The sequence below is a fragment of the Carcharhinus amblyrhynchos genome, chromosome 3 (assembly GCF_965287045.1).
Source record: "Carcharhinus amblyrhynchos chromosome 3, sCarAmb.v2.hapA, whole genome shotgun sequence".
In the NCBI taxonomy this organism is placed as follows: domain Eukaryota; kingdom Metazoa; phylum Chordata; class Chondrichthyes; order Carcharhiniformes; family Carcharhinidae; genus Carcharhinus; species Carcharhinus amblyrhynchos.
The window spans coordinates 124,024,433-124,043,985 of record NC_137326.1 but is presented as its reverse complement, the minus strand read 5'-3'; the positions used below and the strand labels follow the sequence as shown (position 1 = coordinate 124,043,985).

At 42.9% G+C, this 19,553-nt stretch overlaps 1 protein-coding gene across 2 annotated transcripts in view; it reads left to right on the top strand.

The window, feature by feature from the left end:
- The first annotated feature begins 2,798 nt into the window (after positions 1-2,798).
- LOC145341104 (sodium/hydrogen exchanger 9-like) overlaps positions 2,799-19,553 on the top strand; it is a 384,640-nt gene continuing 367,885 nt past the window's right edge. For both annotated transcript variants that reach the window (XM_080185958.1, XM_080185959.1), the window contains exons 1-2: positions 2,799-3,037; positions 8,376-8,578. In XM_080185958.1, coding sequence (XP_080042084.1) covers positions 2,857-3,037; positions 8,376-8,578 — 384 coding nt within the window. In that variant the 5' untranslated portion in view covers positions 2,799-2,856. The remainder of the gene's footprint in view (positions 3,038-8,375; positions 8,579-19,553) is intronic.

The following is a 19,553-nucleotide window of genomic DNA, read 5'->3' as shown; positions in this document are numbered from 1 at the left end:
AAGAGAAGTAGAAGGTAAAGAGTTACGTGCTGCTGGGGGACAATATTACTATATTTAGATAAGATATTAAATATATTAACACAATATTACCAACTCAAGGACAGCTTCTTCCCTGCTGTCATCAAAACTTTGAATGCACCTATTAAGCTGATCTTTCTCTACACCCTACCTGTGACTGTAACACTATAAAGTTCATTTATTAGGCACAAGTAGGTTTACATTCACATTTGATGGAGTTACTGTGAAAATCCCCTAGTCGTCACACTATCTGGGTACACTGAGGGAGAATTTCGCATGGCCAATCCACCTAACCTGCACAACACAAGTGGATTGGATTCCTGGGAAGAGCTGTTTGGAGATTGATTGGATGCACTTGAGTGCCTGGCTTGAACGGGAGCCATTGCTGCTGCTATTCCAGACACAGGCTGTGGAGAGGATTTTCTCCTGCAGAATTATTTGAGTTTCCAGCCAGAAGGAAGGGAGAGAAGGAGGAGCAGCCTGTTTGCCTGCCGTCCAGACAGCCGTTGGAGGGTACTCTCTCCCTGGGGGGAAAGAGGGAGAGATACAGAAAGAGTTTCTTTCTTTTGTTTTTTCATCTGCAGGAGGGAGGACAACACAGCTTTAACAACAGCTACATCAAAGGACTGAGTGGCTGGGCTGGTGCTCTCATCTTCGAAAGATCAGTGCCTGGAAGGGAGGGGTGGAAGAATATCAAGCTTTCCATCTACAGTGGTGGTGGGGGGTGAAGATACCCTAGACATTTGCTGTTTTGGCCAGGGTGGCCAAAGGAGAGATGTCCCCCCACCCACTGCTGCTGCCCCCAACACCGACACCCCCCCTCCTTCCTCCTGACTGGGGCACCAGCCCTCCTCAGTGCCCTGTCCCTCATCTTTCCTCTTGCTCCTCCAACCTCCTCTCTCCCTCTCTAGCTTTTGGGAGAGAGAGAGCACCTGAACTCCCATGCATCCACCCCACCCTCCCTCATTCCCTCTCTGACCCCACCCTGCCACCTGGGCAGAGAGGTCCACTTATCCATCCCTCCCTACAACCCACACTTTTTCCCCTCCCTCCCACAGACACACTACTTTCCAATATTCCCTCTCATGCATCTGGGCAGTCTTGGAGTGGGCACTTCCTTGATTAAACTGGTGACATCGATAGCATCGCTGGTGGCAGGGCCTTCTAGACCCACCTATGCAGGTATGACGGTGGCCAAAGCCCCTGCCGCTCCCAAGGGCCTGTCACCATTTCAGATCGGGGTCAAGTGCTACGCCCACCTGGATGAGGAAGAGGAGGGATGGGTTGGTAAGTTTGCTGATGACATGAAGGTTGGTGGTGTTGTGGATAGTTTGGAGAGATGTCAGAAGTTGCAGTGTGACATAGATAGGATGCAAGGCCGGGTGGAGAAGTGGCAGATGGACTTCAACCCGGATAAATGTGTAGTGGTCCATGTTGGCAGGTCAAAAGGGATGAAGGAGTATAATATCAAGGGTAAGACTCTTAGCAGTGTAAAGGATCACAAGGACCTTGGGATCTGGGTCCACAGGACTCTTAAATTGGCCTCACAGGTAGAGGACGTGGTTAGGAAGGCATATGGTGTACTGGCCTTCATCAATCGAGGGATTGAGTTTAGCAGTTGGGAGATAATGCTGCAGCTTTATAAGACCCTAGTCAGACCCCTTTTGGAATACTGTGCTCAGTTCTGGTTGCCTCATTACAGGAGGGATGTGGAAGCTATTGAAAGGGTGCAGAGGAGATTTACAAGGATGTTGCTTGGATTGGGTGGCATGCCTTATGAGAATAGGTTGAGGGAGCTCAGTCTTTTCTCCTTACAGAGACGAAGGATGAGAGGTGACCTGATAGAAGTGTATAAGATGTTGAGAGGTATGAATCAGGTGGATTCTCAGGGGCTTTTTCCCAGGGCTGAAATGGTTACTACGAGAGGACACAGGTTTAAGGTGCTGGGGGGTAGGTAGAGAGGAGATATCAGGGGTACGTTTTTCACTCAGAGGGTGGTGGGTGAGTGAAATTGGCTGCTGCCGGTGGTGGTGGAGGCAAATTCGATAGGGTCTTATAAGAGACTTCTGGATGAGTACATGGGACTTAATAGAATTGAGGGTTATAGGTAAGCCTAGTAGGTAGAGATATGATTGGTGCAACTTGTGGGCTGAAGGGCCTGTTTGTGCTGTAATTTTTCTATGTTCACCCTGACATGACAACTGAGGCTTGTGTCAGGGCAATGCCGGGGTTGTCGGATGGTGACCCAAGCCTGGAATTGAACCTGGATCCCTCTGCTTTCCTCCTCCCCTATTGTCTTTTTTTGGCTCACTGTGTGTGGAGTTTGCACGTTCTCCCCATGTCTGCGTGGGTTCCTCCTCCCCTATATACTCTATGAATGGTACGTCTTGTCTGTACAGCACGCAAGGAACAATACTTTTCACTGCATCCCCATACATGTGACCATCATAAATCAATTCGAACCAAAACAAAAATACTTAGTACTTTTTAATTTGAGTCTGGTATTACTTTACTTCCTTTTGGAATAAACAAAATGTATAAACATATTTTAAAAAATGAAGAGTTTCATTTAACAGAAAGGTGGGACGGGGGCTGAGGAGGGGCAGCCGCAATTGGCTGTGAGGAGCTCAGCTGGAGAGGTGGCAGCGGTGGGTGGCGCGGGGCGTGCTGGGAGTTGTAGTCCTGGCGGCGCGCGGCTGGCTGCGGGGAGGCGGGGCCGCGGACTACAAGTCCCAGCGGGCCGCGCGGCGGGCTGACAGCTGGCGGTGTAGCGGAGCGGAGCGGAGCGCAGCCCTGTCCCTCTCGCCGCATCTCCACAAGCCCCTCAGCCGGCAAAGCATGTCCACCCGCGCGGGGGCCGAGGCAGCCTCGGGCCGGGACGCGGCGGAGAGCCACCGGCGGGAGTCGGCGCAGCTGCTGATCTTTAACTTTCTGCTGATCCTGACGCTGCTGACAATCTGGCTGTTCAAACACCGGAGAGTCCGCTTTCTGCACGAAACCGGCGGGGCGATGTTTTATGGTGAGAGCAAAGTCCTCCTGTTAAATATTAAACGGCTTGAAATCCTGCGCTCAAACCTGGCGGACGCGAAAAGCAGGCAGCTCGAAATGTTCAGCTAAATGCACACACAAGTCAAAAAAAAAAATAAGCCTTTGACACTTTTTTTTAAAGTGTATTTCCGAGTGTGACAAGCGGGCTTACATTCACACTCAAAAGTTACTGTGAAAACTTGGCAGCTTTGACAAAACAGAGAGCCCACAAAAAGCAGCTTGTCCGGGTTACAGCGGATGAGCTGACAGCAAGGAGGGGGCTGGCTGGCTCTCACTTCACTGACAATGTGCTCAGGTGTCTCCCGAAGACAAACAACAACACAGGCCTGGCTCTCTGCCAGATTTTTCCCTTGCTTTTCCACCCACCCCAATTCCAAAGTTTCACCCACCACACAGACTGGACACTCTCTCTGTACAGAGAGAGAGAGAGAGAGACGTGGCACCCACACAGTTCTGCCTCATTTGAAACAGGCTGTGGACAACAAGGAGGGGGTGGAGGGAGAGACAGAGAGAGAGAGAGAAAGAGGGAGGGTAGGGAAACAAAAAAGTTTACGCTCTTTAAAAATGCCCACTAAAAGTTTCACATTCGACAGTAGCAGATGTGCAGCAGGGGCACTGCTGTTGGGAGACTGGACTGGGGGAACTGCCAGTAACCATATTCACTGCAGCTCCTGCAAAGGGAAGCACGCACACACACACACATATACATATACATGAATTCAACTCTTGACAGTAAATTGCCCAGTGACTTGGCTGGCCCTCTTTCGAGGCCAGCCAGCCCTTCATTCACTGCTCACTCTACAGGATCCGGTGGGTTCATTCTCTGCTTTGTGCCCCAGCGGAGCTGGAACCAGTTGATGCAAACAAAATAAACAGAAAATGCTGGAGAAACTCGGCTGGCCTGACACATCTGTGTGGAGAGAGAACAGGGCCAACGTTTCGAGTCTGGATGACCCTTCGTGGCTCAATTCCACCCAGCCACCCCAACCCTCCACAAGATGCTGTCAGATCTGCTGAGTTTCTCCAGCGTTTTCTGTTTTTGTTCCAGATTCCAGCATCCGCAGTATTTTGCCTTTGTCTTCACCAGTAAATGAATGCACTTGTGTGACCTTCTCTGGAACTAATCTTGGGATCTGCCCATATGTCGCTGCTCCTTTGTACCTTAATGATCTTTGCACCAGCAGTGCTATCTGCTGCCACCAAGAATAACGTTTATCTCCGTTCCCTGTTGGGACACGGGGGTTCACATGAAGAAACTGAGTACTCAGCACTGCTGCTGACTGAAAGGGTAACCTAGCAGTTGCCCCCGTGCTGCACAACCTATTTTTGAACAGAAGGACAGCATCATGTAAAACCGGTGAAATATCACAATGGAGGATCTTTACCTCTGGACTTCTTTGTCCAAGCCTTTTGTCTTGCACTCATCGGGACACTTTGCAAGAACACCAAATGTAAAACACATAATTTTTTTTGATTGTCCTCCAAAAGCTTTGATAAAAGTCCCTTTTTTCCCCAGCAACACTCAATTCTGTACTAAACAAACAGCGGTTTTTATCTCTCTAAATGGGGTGGGGGCGGCAGTCGAGGAATGAAGGGGAGGAGTTGAATGTAAGATGTGCCTTTGTGAATTGGAGCGTGTTCTGCTGTCTGAGTGGAGTTTGCACATTCGCCTTTTGTGTGAGTTTCCTTTGGGTGCTCTGGTTTCCTCTCACACTCCAAATATGAGTAGGGTTAGGTGGATTGGCCGTGCTAGATTGTCCCTTAGTGTCAAGGGGACTAGCTAGGGTAAATGTATGGGGTTATGGGGATAGGGCCTAGGTGGGATTGTGACCTGTACAGACTCGATGGGCTGAATGGCCTTCTCCTGTACTGTAGGATTCTATGAGTTAGGGAAGCAAATAGAGTGCAAGTGTTCTGGCGAGGCTACTCGGGTGGGTTTTTGGTCAGGCGATAGTCTGATTTGGATATATCTAAATCCAAATGCCACTTTATGTTTTAAGATTTATAATGATCAGTTGTGAAGTTTGCAAACAAAAAAGCCATTAAATAAATCAAGATGCGCCACGTTTGGTGCAGAACTCCTAAATTTCATAAGGCCACATGGCTCGAGGAATGCGTGTCACCGACCTGAGACTGGTGGGGAGGGTATTTGGCAGGAGTCTGTGCCATTCAAGAATTATTTGGCCCAGATCAGGCAGTTAGCAGCCAGTCGAGGTTATTGACTTCTGACCTCAAAGAAAGCTGCCCAGAATAATCTCGTGATCTTTGTGGTGGGAATTTTCCCTTTTCCTGCCAGCAGTTTAGATCAGGTGCAAAGTTTCAGGGGATGCCCTGGGATGCAGCAGCAGTGATGTTAGCCAATCAAGTTGACATTTTCACACGGAGCAAATCATGAAGTTAACACTAAAACCTTGACATCTAATGTAAGTGTTTCCATAGCAAAATAAATGTATGACTGCATTAAGGTAGAAGCTTAAACAAGATCAACTTTCAAAAGAATTTTAAAACATGAATTTAAAACATGAATCATGGAGAAATTTGACAATCCACAAACGTTTTTCAGGGTCAGTGGGGGTTTTCAGCAGTAATTCTGAAGTTAGTTCTTTGTTAAAATTCCAGTTATGCCTCATTCAACAAGGTTTGTGGGGTGTTTACAGTGCAAATAGCAAGGTAAAAGTGGAGGTTTCCTTCACCCTGTGGAATTCATTACCAAAGAAGTCATTGATGCCAAAACATGGAATGTATTCAAAAGGTGGCTAGATATAGCACTTGGGGCAAATGGACCAAAAGTTCTGGGGAGAAAGCAGGATTAGGCTATTGAGCTGGACAATCAGCCATGATCGTAATGATGGTGGAAGAGGCTCGAATGGCCTCCTCCTGCTCCTATCTTCTATGTTAAGCCATATTTGCTGTGTGTGGAAATTCTACATGGACTCACTGGTAGCAACTTCTGCATTAATCTGTGCATGTGCAGACTCCTAAAGCTGCTGTCAGTTTCTGTGACGTAATGGGGGCAAATGCTGACAGTTTTCACCATCGTTACCAAAGCAGAATCAAGGCCATTACCTATGGCCTTCAGCATGTACGGCTCCAGCTGGCTGCTTCATCTGAACCTATCTTGTGACTGCCCAAATTAAACATCCTGACTCTTAGCTGGACCAGATTTGGGATACTAAGTGGGTAGCAGTGATGGTAGATTATTTTACTCATCCATGTTAAAATATTTAAGGAAAAGGCTGTTATGAAACAATAGGGAATAGAGTGATATGAATTTGGCATCGGGACAGAGGTAGATGAAATGAGCTGAGGAGTTCCTGTACTTCAATTTAAATCCCATAATGAGCTCCATGGGCTTAAATAGCTTTTTGCATTATGATGGTCTCAGCTTTCACCCTGTATTCTGAACCATGCAGTAATAATTATCTACTTATTGCACGAGTTTCTTTTAAGTGCCAAGCTGGCCTTTCTAAAGACAATTTTGATATTTTTGTTCATAGAATCCTTACAGTGCAGAAGAGGCCATTTGACCCATCTAGTCTGAAAAGACTCTCTGACACGGTATCTTACCCCTGCCCTATCCCTGTAACCCCACACATTTACCATCCACCTAACCTAGACATCTGAGGTATTAAAGGAAAATTTAGCATGGCCAATCCACCTAACCTGCAGACTCTTGGGCTGCGGGAGGAAACTGGTGCATCTGGAGGAAACTCACACAGACACGGGCAGAACTTGCAAACTCCACACAGGCAGTCACGCAAGATTGGGGTTGAACCGGGGTCCTTGGAACTGTGAGACAACGGAGCTAACCACTGTGCCTGTGTTGTTCTCTTATCTCGATTTCTAATTGCACTGTCATGCTGATTGCGCAGAAGTAACTGTTCAAATTGGAAATATGAGCCCTTGGGTAAAAGTGTGAAAGGGTAATTATTTTCTTGTTCCTTGGCTTCTTCTGAGTTTAATTGATATAAGAGCTGCATGGAATAAGAATCATAAAAGTAACCTATAAACTGCGTAAACATGCAGGGGTAGAAGTTTGTTTTTGATTGTGATGCAGACAGGTGATATTGGATAGGCTGTCCATTTTACACAGTGCCTTGATATTCAGTTACATTTCAGTAAAGGAAATTAAATATCCGCTGCTAAATGTAATGGGCAACCAATCCATTGCTGCCAGGTTTCTGCCACCACCTGGGACAAACTTGTACCCTTTACAGTCCTCAAAGAATAGGATAAAAATACAGTGGCTCAGTGCTGTCTGCTACATTAAGTACTTACTTGTGTGTTTTTTTTAAGCTTTCTCCCACTCTTGAGATTTCCCCACTGAGGTGATTATTCCTATATTTTTCTACCGATCACTTTGGAATCAGTGTTGGGAAGTTTTTAAGAATACCACAGGAGAGGCTTGTTTGCCCACGAGATTGTTACTTCTCTCTCCATGTAAGCACTGCAGCTACATGTGTTCACCCCTTCCCTCCCTCCAAAGCCTGAAGAAAGAGTTCCATTAGGTTTTTTTAATTTGATTTAATTTATTATTGTCGCATGTATTAACACTGAAAAATATTGCTTCTTGCGCGCTCTTCAGACAAAGCATACCATTCATAGAGAAGAAAACGAGAAAGTGTAGAATGTAAATGTTACCCTCGTAGTGAGGGTGTAGGGAAAGATCAACTTAATGCGAGGTAAGTCCATTCAAATGTCTGACAGCAGCAGGGAAGAAGCTGTTCTTGAGTTGGTTGGTACGTGACCTCAGACTTTTGTATCTTTTTCCCAACGGAAGAAGGTGGAAGAGAGAGTGTCCGGGATGCATGGGGTCCTTAATTATGTTGGCCGCTTTGCCAAGGCAGCGGGAAGTGTAGACAGAGTCAATGAATGGGAGACTAGTTTGCATGATGGACTGGGCTACATTCTTTTGTAGTTTCTTGAAGTCTTGGGCAGAGCAGGAGCCATACCAAGCTGTGATACAACCAGAAAAAATGCTTTCTATAGTGCATCTGTATTGACCACACTGACCAAGCTACTTGTGAACTTCTGAAAAGAAAACTTGCGTTCAAATAATTGCCAAAAAGTAGCAGTATTTGTTCAACAAATAAAACTTTACAGTACATGAGCATTTGAAATATTATCCTCAAGCAAGCAGCTGATGAAGCATTTATGTGATAAGAGCTGTTGCCAGTTGTTTGCATTTATCTTAACCCATAAGTTGTTGATCAGGAAATAGATTTGTGATTAACTTTGTCCATGTTTTTCAGTGATAATTTAAGATGGTTGAAACCAATTAATTGTGTTTTTCCTTTTGCTTTGCTTAGGCCTCATAATGGGACTGATCCTCCGTTATGCCATTCCATCCCCTGACCCTGAAAACAGCATTGTTCACAGCTGTGAGGATGTGACCAAAAGTCTTGGTACCTTACTACTGAACATCACAGACCGGCTGTATGAGTATGAGTATAAGCGCGAAATTGCCAAACACAATGTGGATAATCGGCAGGGAAATGAGTTACTCCGGAAGGTAAGGGTTTCCAATGCTAGATCCACCATTTAGTTGTAATGTGGAATTAAGTTGCAAGTGACTACGTGGTACAGAGTGTCAATGAACTGGAAAGGTAATTGTCACAGAGTTCGGCCAATATTACAACAAATGAGAGAAAATCCAACTGATGAAGGAATACCCAAAAATTAAACCAAATTTTCAGAGTGCTGCAACTGTAATGCATGAACCCCATTGCAGTCTTTCTTTAATTCAAAGTTTTTAAAGTTATTTATTTGTGTCACAAAGTAGGTTATATTAACATTGCATTGAAGTTACTGTGAAAATCCCTTAGTTGCCACACTCTGGTGATATGCCATTACAGTATATTCTACAGAACTCACATTGCAGTGATATGGAGGGTTAATATGCTATTGTACACCCTATATCTCCATTTATCTTAATAAATACCTTGCATATGTGCATGTTCTGGTCTCAACTTGGCTTCTTTTTGTCATGTTTCTCTCAAACATTTTACCTGTTTCTAAATGTATATTTACAATAAACTTTGCCAATGTAAATTGTACAATCTGATCACTGGATTCTTGCAAATTCCTCATGATATTTTCATAAATTATTTGGCTCAATAACTAACATTTTCTATGTGCAAAATAAAGTGCAAATAAAATAATATTTCTCAATGATATGACATTCATAATTTTATGATCTTTTGAATCGTTTCTGGTGTCCTTTCAATGCCCTAACTGCTGGACTCCGCTGAAAGTACTAAGACTCTCCTGAAAGCCTGGCAAAGACTCATTTCACCCTGACCTGTGTGTTGAATTTGGATTGTGTCATCCAAACATGTGCACGCTATCAAACTTACCAGGACGCATCAGCACTTCTCAGTCAACCGTGAAATGGAATAACTTACCTTAACTACAAATGCATTTTTCAGATTTACTGGAAGGGAAAATATTAATTTCAAGTTTTAAAATATTTGTGTGTGGATGACTGAGGAACAAAAAGGGTTCTGAGTCCACATCCATTGTTGCTATTACTCTGTGTTCTGTTGACAGGACAGATGCAAGAAGGATGTTTGTGATGGTTGGCGTGTCCAGAATCAGGGGTCATAGACTGAAGATACAGGGTGGACGGTTTAGGACTAGGATGAGGTAAAGTTTCTTCACCCAGAGAGTTGTCAGCCTATGGAATTCATTGTCACAGAAGGTAGTTGAGGTCAAAACATTGAAGAGGCAGTTAGATATAATACTTGAGGCAAAGGGAATCAAAGGATATAGGGGGGAAAGGCAGGATCAGGCTGTTGAGTTGGATGATCAGCCGCGATCATGATGAATGGTGGAGCAGGCTTAAAGTGCCAAATGGCCTCCTCCTACTCCTGTTTTCTATGTTTCTATGTGAATTCAACATTTAGCTTAGAGACAGGAGTGACAGATCTGGTTCAAAGGAAGGTGAGAGAGGATTATTTCTCATCTAATTTCACATTTACAGCATTGACAGTGTTTTAACGTCTTATCTAATGTGAGACAGCTACTGTATCTCAGATGTGTATTGTTGACAGCCAGAAAAAGTAATTTTGCCATGTCATTTGAAAGGGTATAATGGCAAGCTTTGGTTGTTAGATGCTTCTGTGACTGAGTTTCTGAAGTTTCCCAACTCTGCCCTCTTGTGTGCATAACTAATGTTCACCAGGTGGTCACTGACAATGTCATGGGCATTTAATAGTCAATCATATGCAGAATAGTGAAGACATGGACACTGTCTTAAACTGAGTTTGAGTTCCTGCCTTCTGAAACATTCCTAGTCAATAACTGTTTTATGTAGAGGTACGCACATCATGCAAACTGGCAAAATGCAAAGTATTTCTGTGGTAAGTGTTTTGAATGCCAACACACATACAAAAATTGAATGGAAAAAAACAGATATTTAGACCAGGAAGATTACTAGGAGGAAGTCTAGATTTTTACTATGGAAACTGTTATGGAGAGGAGGCTGGGTTAATTTAAATGCACTCGTTTCTTCTCTCACCCATCAATAAACAGAAAGATGGTTTGATTCATTTCCCTCTTTAAAAGTGGTGGCATTTTCCCCAATCCCTCTGTTTTAGTGATCCAATTTTGTATTAATAACCCATCCCCACAGTAAACTCAAGATAGGATGAACTCAAAGGGTCAGTTTATTTGCACACATTGGAAATGCAAAAGAAGATTTGTAATGTCCCCCCTGCCCTTTGCATCCATACAGTAAATGAGAAGGATAGAGAGAAGAAAGAATTAGAGTGCAGAGATCAGAGAGGAAATAGATGTTGTTTCACATGGTTTCCAGAATCAAAGTCCAATGAGGCATTCCCCTAGAGAGATCAGTGAGCTGATGCTGGGTAATTCACTTTATTGGTGGCATTGACTTAATGTGATAAGATGAGCACAGTAAGAAGTCTCACAACACCAGGTTAAAGTCCAACAAGTTTAATTGGTAGCAAAAGCCACTAGCGTTTGGAGTGCTGCCCCTTCGTCAGGTACTCCACATTATAAGATAAGTGTGTAGAGATGGATCAGTCTTGTTGATAGTAAAAAAATTTCCAACAGAAGCAGTAGAGATGGGACCTAGTGTCCAACCTGGTCCAGAGATCCTTGTCTGTAAGATTGCTGGAAAGATGATGGAAAAGCAGCCTGAGACTTTGCAGTTCAGGAAGGCAGTATTACTGGTTTCCCAAGCCAAGAGACCCATTTCACATGACTCCCACCTCTCCACACTGTCCAGGGCAACAGACATATCCTTCATCTGGATATCCCTCAGATTGGTAAGTATCTCAACCATTTAGAATTGAAATGAAGGTTGTGAGATCTTTTTGTCTCAACAGACGAACAGACTCCTGTTGGTCAGCCTGGGTTATGAAATGCAAATACCTTTTGTATAGTCCTCTTTGAATTTAGCTGGTGCAACTCACAGGGGGTCATTAGTGGCTCATCAGAGATAACAATGTTTGATATTCCCTGATGCTACTCTCTTATTTGGCATCAATTATTTGACATAGATGCAACCATTTTTGGCCTTTGTCCAGTTTGAAGTTTTTTAGAGATAGCAATGAGCTCATCTCTACATATTTGAGGGTAAGGTCTTAGTTGCTCACAATATAAAAAGGAAGAAGATCAGCTGGACACTCCAGCATGTTCCATACTAATCCGATGCAAGTTATGCAAAACATGAGCATGAATTTGCATAGTTCATATTCATGCCTGCCCCAGTCAACTCATCTGCTTCTCCCTTTCAAGCTGGCAGTGAATTTGTTCTCTCTCTCTATATGAGCCAACAGTTTACTTCATAGCTTGGTGTTACCCTGTGAAAAGAAATGCCTCATGACAGTCCACTCTAGCTCAATGCTTATGTGAGGTGTACTGATGTCCCCATTTCCACTCAAGTCTAAAGTAAACACCCTCTCCACACTAATAAAATAGAACCATTTCATTTTTCTAAAGATTTCAACAAAATCTCCTTGAAGTTCCTGCTTTTCTACCCATCCCTTTTAGTTGAGTTGGGTAACTAAAGGCCTTTAATCCAGGTGTTACCAGGATATATCAAATAAATACATGGCTGGAAAGATGGCATGGAGGAGCTTTCCGATTCCCGGGACATTAGGACTGGCCCTGGAGGAGGTGGGACAGTACAAACTGGACTGCTTGCACCTGGTCAGGATGTCAGGTCAGCCATGATCTTACTGAATGACAAAGCAGGCTCCAGGGCCTACTCCTGTTCCTATTTCTGATGGCGCCCATCTAATGGCTCTCTTCTGATTTTTTTTTGAGGAGTTCATGTTATGTGAAAAGCCCAAAGTTAGAACTTATTCTAAGTGAGATCTAACTACTATCTTATACAGTATTTTTTTATTTTGTATTTGATCGTCCTGCCAATACATCCTAACACATGTTTACTGTTTCTAAACTCAAACGATACCGAGGGAGGGGGAAGTGGAAATTGCAGAGACATTGGCCAAACATTTTCAGCTTTTATACTCAGGGATAATGCCAGAGAACTGGAGAATTGCAAATAATACATCCTTGTTCAAAAAGCCGTAAAGTTAAACCCAGGAACTACAGGCCAGTCAGTTTAACTTGCATGTTGGGGTAATTTTTAGAAAAACAAATTGAGACAAAATTAATGGTGACATGGACAAATGCAGGTTAATTAAGAAAAGCCAGCTTGGATTTCTTCAGGGAAGATTATGTTCAATGAACTTACTGGAGTTTTTGAAGGGGGCAATGCTGTTGACGCGGATGGTCTTCCAAAAAGCATTTGACACACTGCCGCACAATAAACTCATGAGTATAATTATAGCTATTGGAATTGAAAGCATCATGGAGTGACAGGAAACAGTAGAAGTTGATAATTGCTTGGATGGCATGGTGGCACAATGGTTACTCATTCTGCCAGTACATCCTAGCACATGTTTACTGTTGCTATACTCCAACGATACCAGGGGAGAGGGAAGTGGAAATACATTGTAAGATAGTAGTTCAATCTCACTTAGAATAGGGTCTAGTTTTGGGCTTTTCACATAGTATAGAACTCCCCAGCAAAGATCAAAAAAGAGCCATTAGATTAACAGCATAAGAAGTAGGAACAGGAGTAGGCCAGGGACACAGGTTTGATTCCCGGCTTGGGACACTGTCTATGCAGAGTCTGTACATTCTCCCTGTGTCTGTGTGGGTTTCCTCCAGGTGCTCCAGTTTCCTCCCACAGTCCAAAGATGTGCTGGTTGGGGTCATTGACCCGAACAGCTGCCAGAGTGTGGCGACTAGGGGAATTTCACAGTAACTTCATTGTAGTGTTAACGTAAGCTTTATTTGTGATTAATAAATAAACTTTTTATATGTTTGTTGGACTGGAGGAAGGTTTATAGTCATGTTCCCCAGGGATTAGTATTAAGGAGCCTTACTTTCCTGATGTATGTTAATGATCTAAGCTATAGGGCACAATTTCAAAGTTGTGGATGATACAAAATTTGGAAGCATTGTAAACTGTGAGGATAGTGTGGAACTTCAAAAGGCCATAGTCAAGCTGGTGGAATAGGCAGATAGGTAGCAGGTGAAGTTCAGTGTGGATAAATGTGAAGTAATTCGTTTCGCTAGGAAGGACATGAAGGAGCAATATAAAATAAAGGGTACGGTTTTAAAGAGGATGTAAGAGCAGAGTGAGCTGGGTATATATGTTGGAGGTGACCGGACAGGTTGAAAGAGCAGTTAATACAGTCTGTTAAACTTGTATAAGACACTAGTTCAGCCTCAGCTGGAGTACTGTGTCCAATTCTGGGCACCAGAAGGAAGGATGTGAAGGCACTGGGGAGAGTGAAAGAAAGATTTCACAAGAATAGTTTCAAGAATGAGAAATTTCTGTTCTGAAATTAGGTTGGAGAAGTTAGGGCTGCTTTCTTTGGAGGAAAGAAGGCTGAGAGGATATTTGATAGAAGCATTCAAAATCATGAGGAGTCTGGCGGAGTAGATAGGGAGGAACTGTTCCCGCTTATGAAAGGATGGGAATGAGAGGGCACAGAATTAAAGTAATTGGCAAAGACTGGGCATCCCTCCATGCTGTAGGCCATCAACAGCAGAACTGTACTCCAGCACAATCTGCAACCTCATGGCCAGGCATATTCCCCACTCAGCCATTACCATCGAATTGGCTGAAGACTGGCACCTGTGTTGAGGAGTTTGGTTATCCTCTCAGCACATCTGGCTGAAGATGGTTGCAAATGCTTCCACCTTGTCTTGTTCATTTATGCTGGGCTCCCCCATCATTGCAGATGGGGATATTTATGGAGTTCTTCCTCCCATTTTTTTCGTCTACCACCATTCACGAATACATGTGACAGGGCTGTGCACTTTTGGTCTGATCAGTTGGCTGTGAAATTACTTTGCTGTGTCCTCTCAGCATGTCACTTGCACTGCAGCTTCATAAGGTTGGGTTGCTCCCCTGGCTTGGTGTCATGGTAGAATGAGGAATATGTCAGACCGGGAGGTTGGAAGATTATAGTTAAATGCAATTCTGCTGCTGCTGCTGATGCCTCCACAGCGCCTCATGGATGCTCAAGTTCTAATGCTGTTTCCCTTCTGAAGCCATCCTATCTGGTAAAGAGGTGGCTCCACACAACACAATAGAGAGTATACTTAGTGCGAAGCCTTTGTCTCCACAAGCACTGAGTGATGGTCACTGTTATCAGTACCGGCAACAAGTAGATTAATAAAGGCAAGGTCAAATTTTTTTTTTCCACTTTGTTCTCTGACCACCTGTGCAAGGTAGAGTGTCCTTTGAGTTCAATCAGTCGTGTTTCTGTGGAACCAGTCAGCTGATGACTGACAGTTAACTGCCAAGCTTTGATTAAATTCAAACTGGGCAGGTTGACTCTGGCCAAGGCATTGCCCTGGGAAATGAACCAGAACATGGTTATAGTCTATTTTGTTTAGTTGAAACGTGTAGATGTGCTTTCCGTCTTCAAAGGTCAGGATCATGCGTGTTAATATATGCAGCTTTTAGCTCATCTACGTGAGCCAGACTGGGAGCCCGACTGATAATCTTGACTTGGTTGTCAGTGTAGTTCTCAGCACACACACAACTGTTCAGCAAGTATTGTTCAATCACAGGATCACATCTACTGTTGGATGCTGTGTTTTCAGGATTGCAAACATGGCCTGTTTGAGTACAGTCTGTACCTTGCCCATTGCGAACAGCCAAAGGGACATGCTGTTTGATATGATCGGTCAGTCTTTGAGGCATTACAGTTTATGTAGATTTAAATACACTGAAATTCATATATCACATTACCATTTATAAGATAGGCAAAACACCTTTTTAGCTTGATGGTAGCATGCTGTTAGTGGTGAATGCCATGCATGTTGCTATTGCATAGTTGCAGTATGAAACAGCTAGCATAACGGCGACATGGTGGCATATTGGTTAGCACTGCTGCCTCACTGTACCACGGACCTGGATTCAATTCTGGCCTTGGGTAACTGTCTGTGGATTTTGCATGTTCTCCCCATATCTGTGTGGGTTTCCTCTGGGTGCTCTGGTTTCATCCCACATTCCAAAGATGTGTGGATTAGGCTGATTGGTCATGCTAAATTGCCTTTAGTGTCAGGGGCATTAGCAAGGTAAATAGGCGAGGTTACAGGAATTGGGCCTGGTTATTAGTGGAGGCTCAATGGGCTGAATGGCCGCCTTCTATACTGCAGTGATTCTATGTTGCTCAAACATGTGTACTCGGAGGTCTACCAACCTCATAAGAACTTTAGTGGCTCAGACAGAGGAGCCAGTGATATCTTCACAAGGGCAACTGGGAATAGATGATAAATTTTTGCCTCGCCAGTAACACTCATATCCCACATATGTTTTTTTTTAAATTGTAGAAATCTAAATTTCCTAAGGGAGTCATATTAGATTAAGGAGACAAGCAAATTATTGGGCAATGAAATGTCCAGTGAATTCGTAATTAACGTAAGAATCTGCAACTTCCTTTCTTCAAGAAGCAGTTAGTCGTACAAAGTAACTTCCTTTTGCTGATTGCAAACTTTGTCATTGCGTACTAAACAGGAAATGGTGATAAGCAATCTCCCATTCAAGTGTGGGTTTTTTCCAACGTGCACTTGTCTCTCCGACGAAAGCCTTTTAGAATAGTTTTATACTAGAAATGTAATGCGGCTCCGGCCTGTATTTTGAAATCCTGATTAGATTATTGTTAGAATTAGACATCCCATTCTTGCATGGATCCCCAATCTTCAAATATTGGGATTTCAATGATAATACACTTACAGTTTTGTGTGCTTTGTAGTAGCGAGAAAGCTGACAATTGTGTACACAGGCAGTATATTCAAAACACGAGGTAAAAGTTAACTGGGCACTCCCATCTGCGAGTGTGCTGCTTATGTTAGTCCCAGTATCTGCCCTTGTCTGTTGTGTAAAATGAGTAAGCATTTGCTTATTGGAGCAGGGAAGCTGATATTTGATAACACAACAAACTGTGCTGGTTATTGTTGGCGTGTATTTAATAGCCACAGTTGGTAGATATCAAAAATGTGAAATGACTTTCAATCTCCTATGCTGTACTTGCATGCTTTGAGATTTTTTAAAAAAATCATTCTGGGATGTGGGCCTCACTAGCTAAGCCAGCACTTGTTACAGATCCCCAATCATTCTCGAACTGAGTAGCTTACGAGGCCTTTCATAGAGCATTTAAATATTACTGTGGATCTGGAGTTATAGAGCAAGTAAGAATGGCAGATTTCCTCCGCTAAAAGTGAACCAGATGGGATTCTACAACTGTGGCTCACAGTTATCATCAGACTTTCATGCTTTTTATTGAGTTAAAGTTTTATACCAGGGTCCCCAGAACATTAGCCTGGATTTCTGGATTACCAGCCCCATGATTGCCACTATACTATGAACTCCCTTGTAATAAGTCTTTAGAAACATAGGAATTAGGAGTGAGAGTAGGCAGTTCGTCTCTTTGAGCCTGCTCCGCTATTCAATATGATCATTGCTGATTTCCATCTGATCCTAACTCCACTTCCCTGCCTTTTCCCCATTGCCCTCTATCCTGCTTTTGATCAAATATTTATCAATTTCTTTCTTGAATCCATTGATTGATTCTGCATCCATTGCACCATAGGGTAGTGAATTCCATTGATTCACAACCCTCTGAGAAGTAGCTGTTCCTTATTTCTGTCTTGAACCTCCCCCCCCTTACTCTACAAATATGATCTCTTGCCTTAATCTTGTTCTAGAAGGGGGAACATTTGGTTAACATTTATTTTATCAATTTGTTTGAGTATTTATATACTTCAATCAAATCCCCCCTCATTTTTCTGTACTCTAGCAAGTACAAGCCCAACCTACTTCAAACCTGGAATAAATCAAATGACCCTCTTCTGAACTGTTCTAAGGCCACCACATCCTTCCTTCAAGAAGGTGACCAAAACTGAACACAGTACACCAAGTGATATCATCTTAATGAAGTATAACCTTATATTAATGCATCCTTTAAGTATTATTTAAAATGTGTTCCTATGTTTATGGGAAAAAAAATTGCAGCCATTATCTTTTCGAAAAGGTAGTAAGAATTAAACCAGTAATGTTTTGATCCACAGATTAAATATTGTGAAATGTCTCTGGTGAAATGCTTCCAAACTGGTTGTCATGTTATAGCTTTTTAAAATGCTTCCATGATATTCAGCTGATGCCTTTCACGTGGTAGCAAGTTTCTAAACATTCTCTAAGATTATTTATTATTAGTGTCACAGGTAGGCTTATATTAAAACTGCAATGATGTTACTGTGAAAATCCCTGAGTCACCACACTCTGGTGCCTGTTCGGGTACACTGAGGGAGAATTTAGCATGGCCAATCCACCTGACCAACACGTCTTTCAGACCGTAGGAAGAAACCGGAGTACCCGAAGGAAACCCACGTAGACACGGGGAGAATGTGCAGACTCCGCAGACAGTGACCCACATCTGGAATTGAACCCAGGCCTGTGGCGCTATGAGGCAGCAGTGTTAGCCACCGTGCTGCCCAGTGACTGTGCCACCTTGCTGCCGACACTGATTTGAAGAAGTTTCTCCTGAATTCTTTATTAGTTTTATTAATGATAGTTTTCTATGCATGACATCTAGTTTTGATCTCCACACAAGTGAAAACATTAGCCATATAAAAACCCAACCAGGTCAGTTCTTGTTCTACTCTTTATGAGAGAAAAGAGACCCAGGGTGCTCAATCTTTCCTGATAGTTGCATCTATATAGTTTTGGTGTCATTGTTTTTAACTTTTTCTTCTCTGATGCCTTTATATTTTTTTTTAATATGGAGGCCAGAACTGTGCACAGTACTTCGATTGTGGTTTAACCAAGATTCTGTATAATCTTAGCAACTTTGCTGTTTCTAAATTCTATTCCTCTGGAAATGAGCTCCATTGCTTTGCTTGCACATTTTATGGCTTTGTCAACTTGTGTTGTTCCCATTAATGTTTTGTAAATCCGCCTTGCTCAGTTCCTCCTCTGCACCATTATACTAACTTTCAAAGAGGCAGTTAACCTCCTTATTTCCCCTATCACTTGACATCATATTAAAATTAATTTGTTTTTTACTTGCTTATTCTGCAATCCTTTAATATCTTATTCTCTAGTTGTAGTTTTACGCAGCATTCCTACACTCTACAATTTGGTGTCATCTGCTGATATCCTATTGGAAATACAAAGAATGCTTCTTTCTATCCATAAGATTATGCTCCAGTGCAGGCCATTCTCTCCTTCAGGAGAGATGCTATGATCCATGTAGCGATTGATTGATTATCTTTTATGAAGAGACATAAATTTCCCAGTGGCCGACAGTGGGAATTGCATGACAAGAGCTGATGTTTCAAAACTTATACTGGAACAAATAAGCTAAAATCAACACTAACAAAACAATACTTAACAGACAACTAATATACTAAACTGCAGGAAAGAAACTTGCCCCGTTTATCAATTGATATAACTGAAAATCCCATGTAACATTTATACATTAAATTTTTGAATGGATCCACCTCGCACAAAGTTGGTCCTTCTCCACACCCTAGCTATGACTATAACACTACATTCTGCACTCCCTCCTTTTCTTTATGAGCAGTATGCTTTGTCTGCATTGTGTACAAGAAACAATACTTTTTACTGCACATTAATACATGTGGCAGTAATAAATCAAATCAAATTATATATTATGCTGCATTCTCGGCAGATAAGTAACCTTATAGGTAAAATCCAGAACTCCCCGCTAATCAATAGGCTTGCTTCTTCCAACTATACCTGGGCCAGTCTCCCAGAATCCTTTGAAAGTTTCTTCGCTCAATTTCCTGTGTATCATCAAAATGACTTCCAGCATCAAAGCACCATCTGCTGACTCCTTGATCTTTAAATGTCAGCATCTCTTCGAACAGGGAATCCATTCCCACCAGCATTTGACTTGGTGATTAGC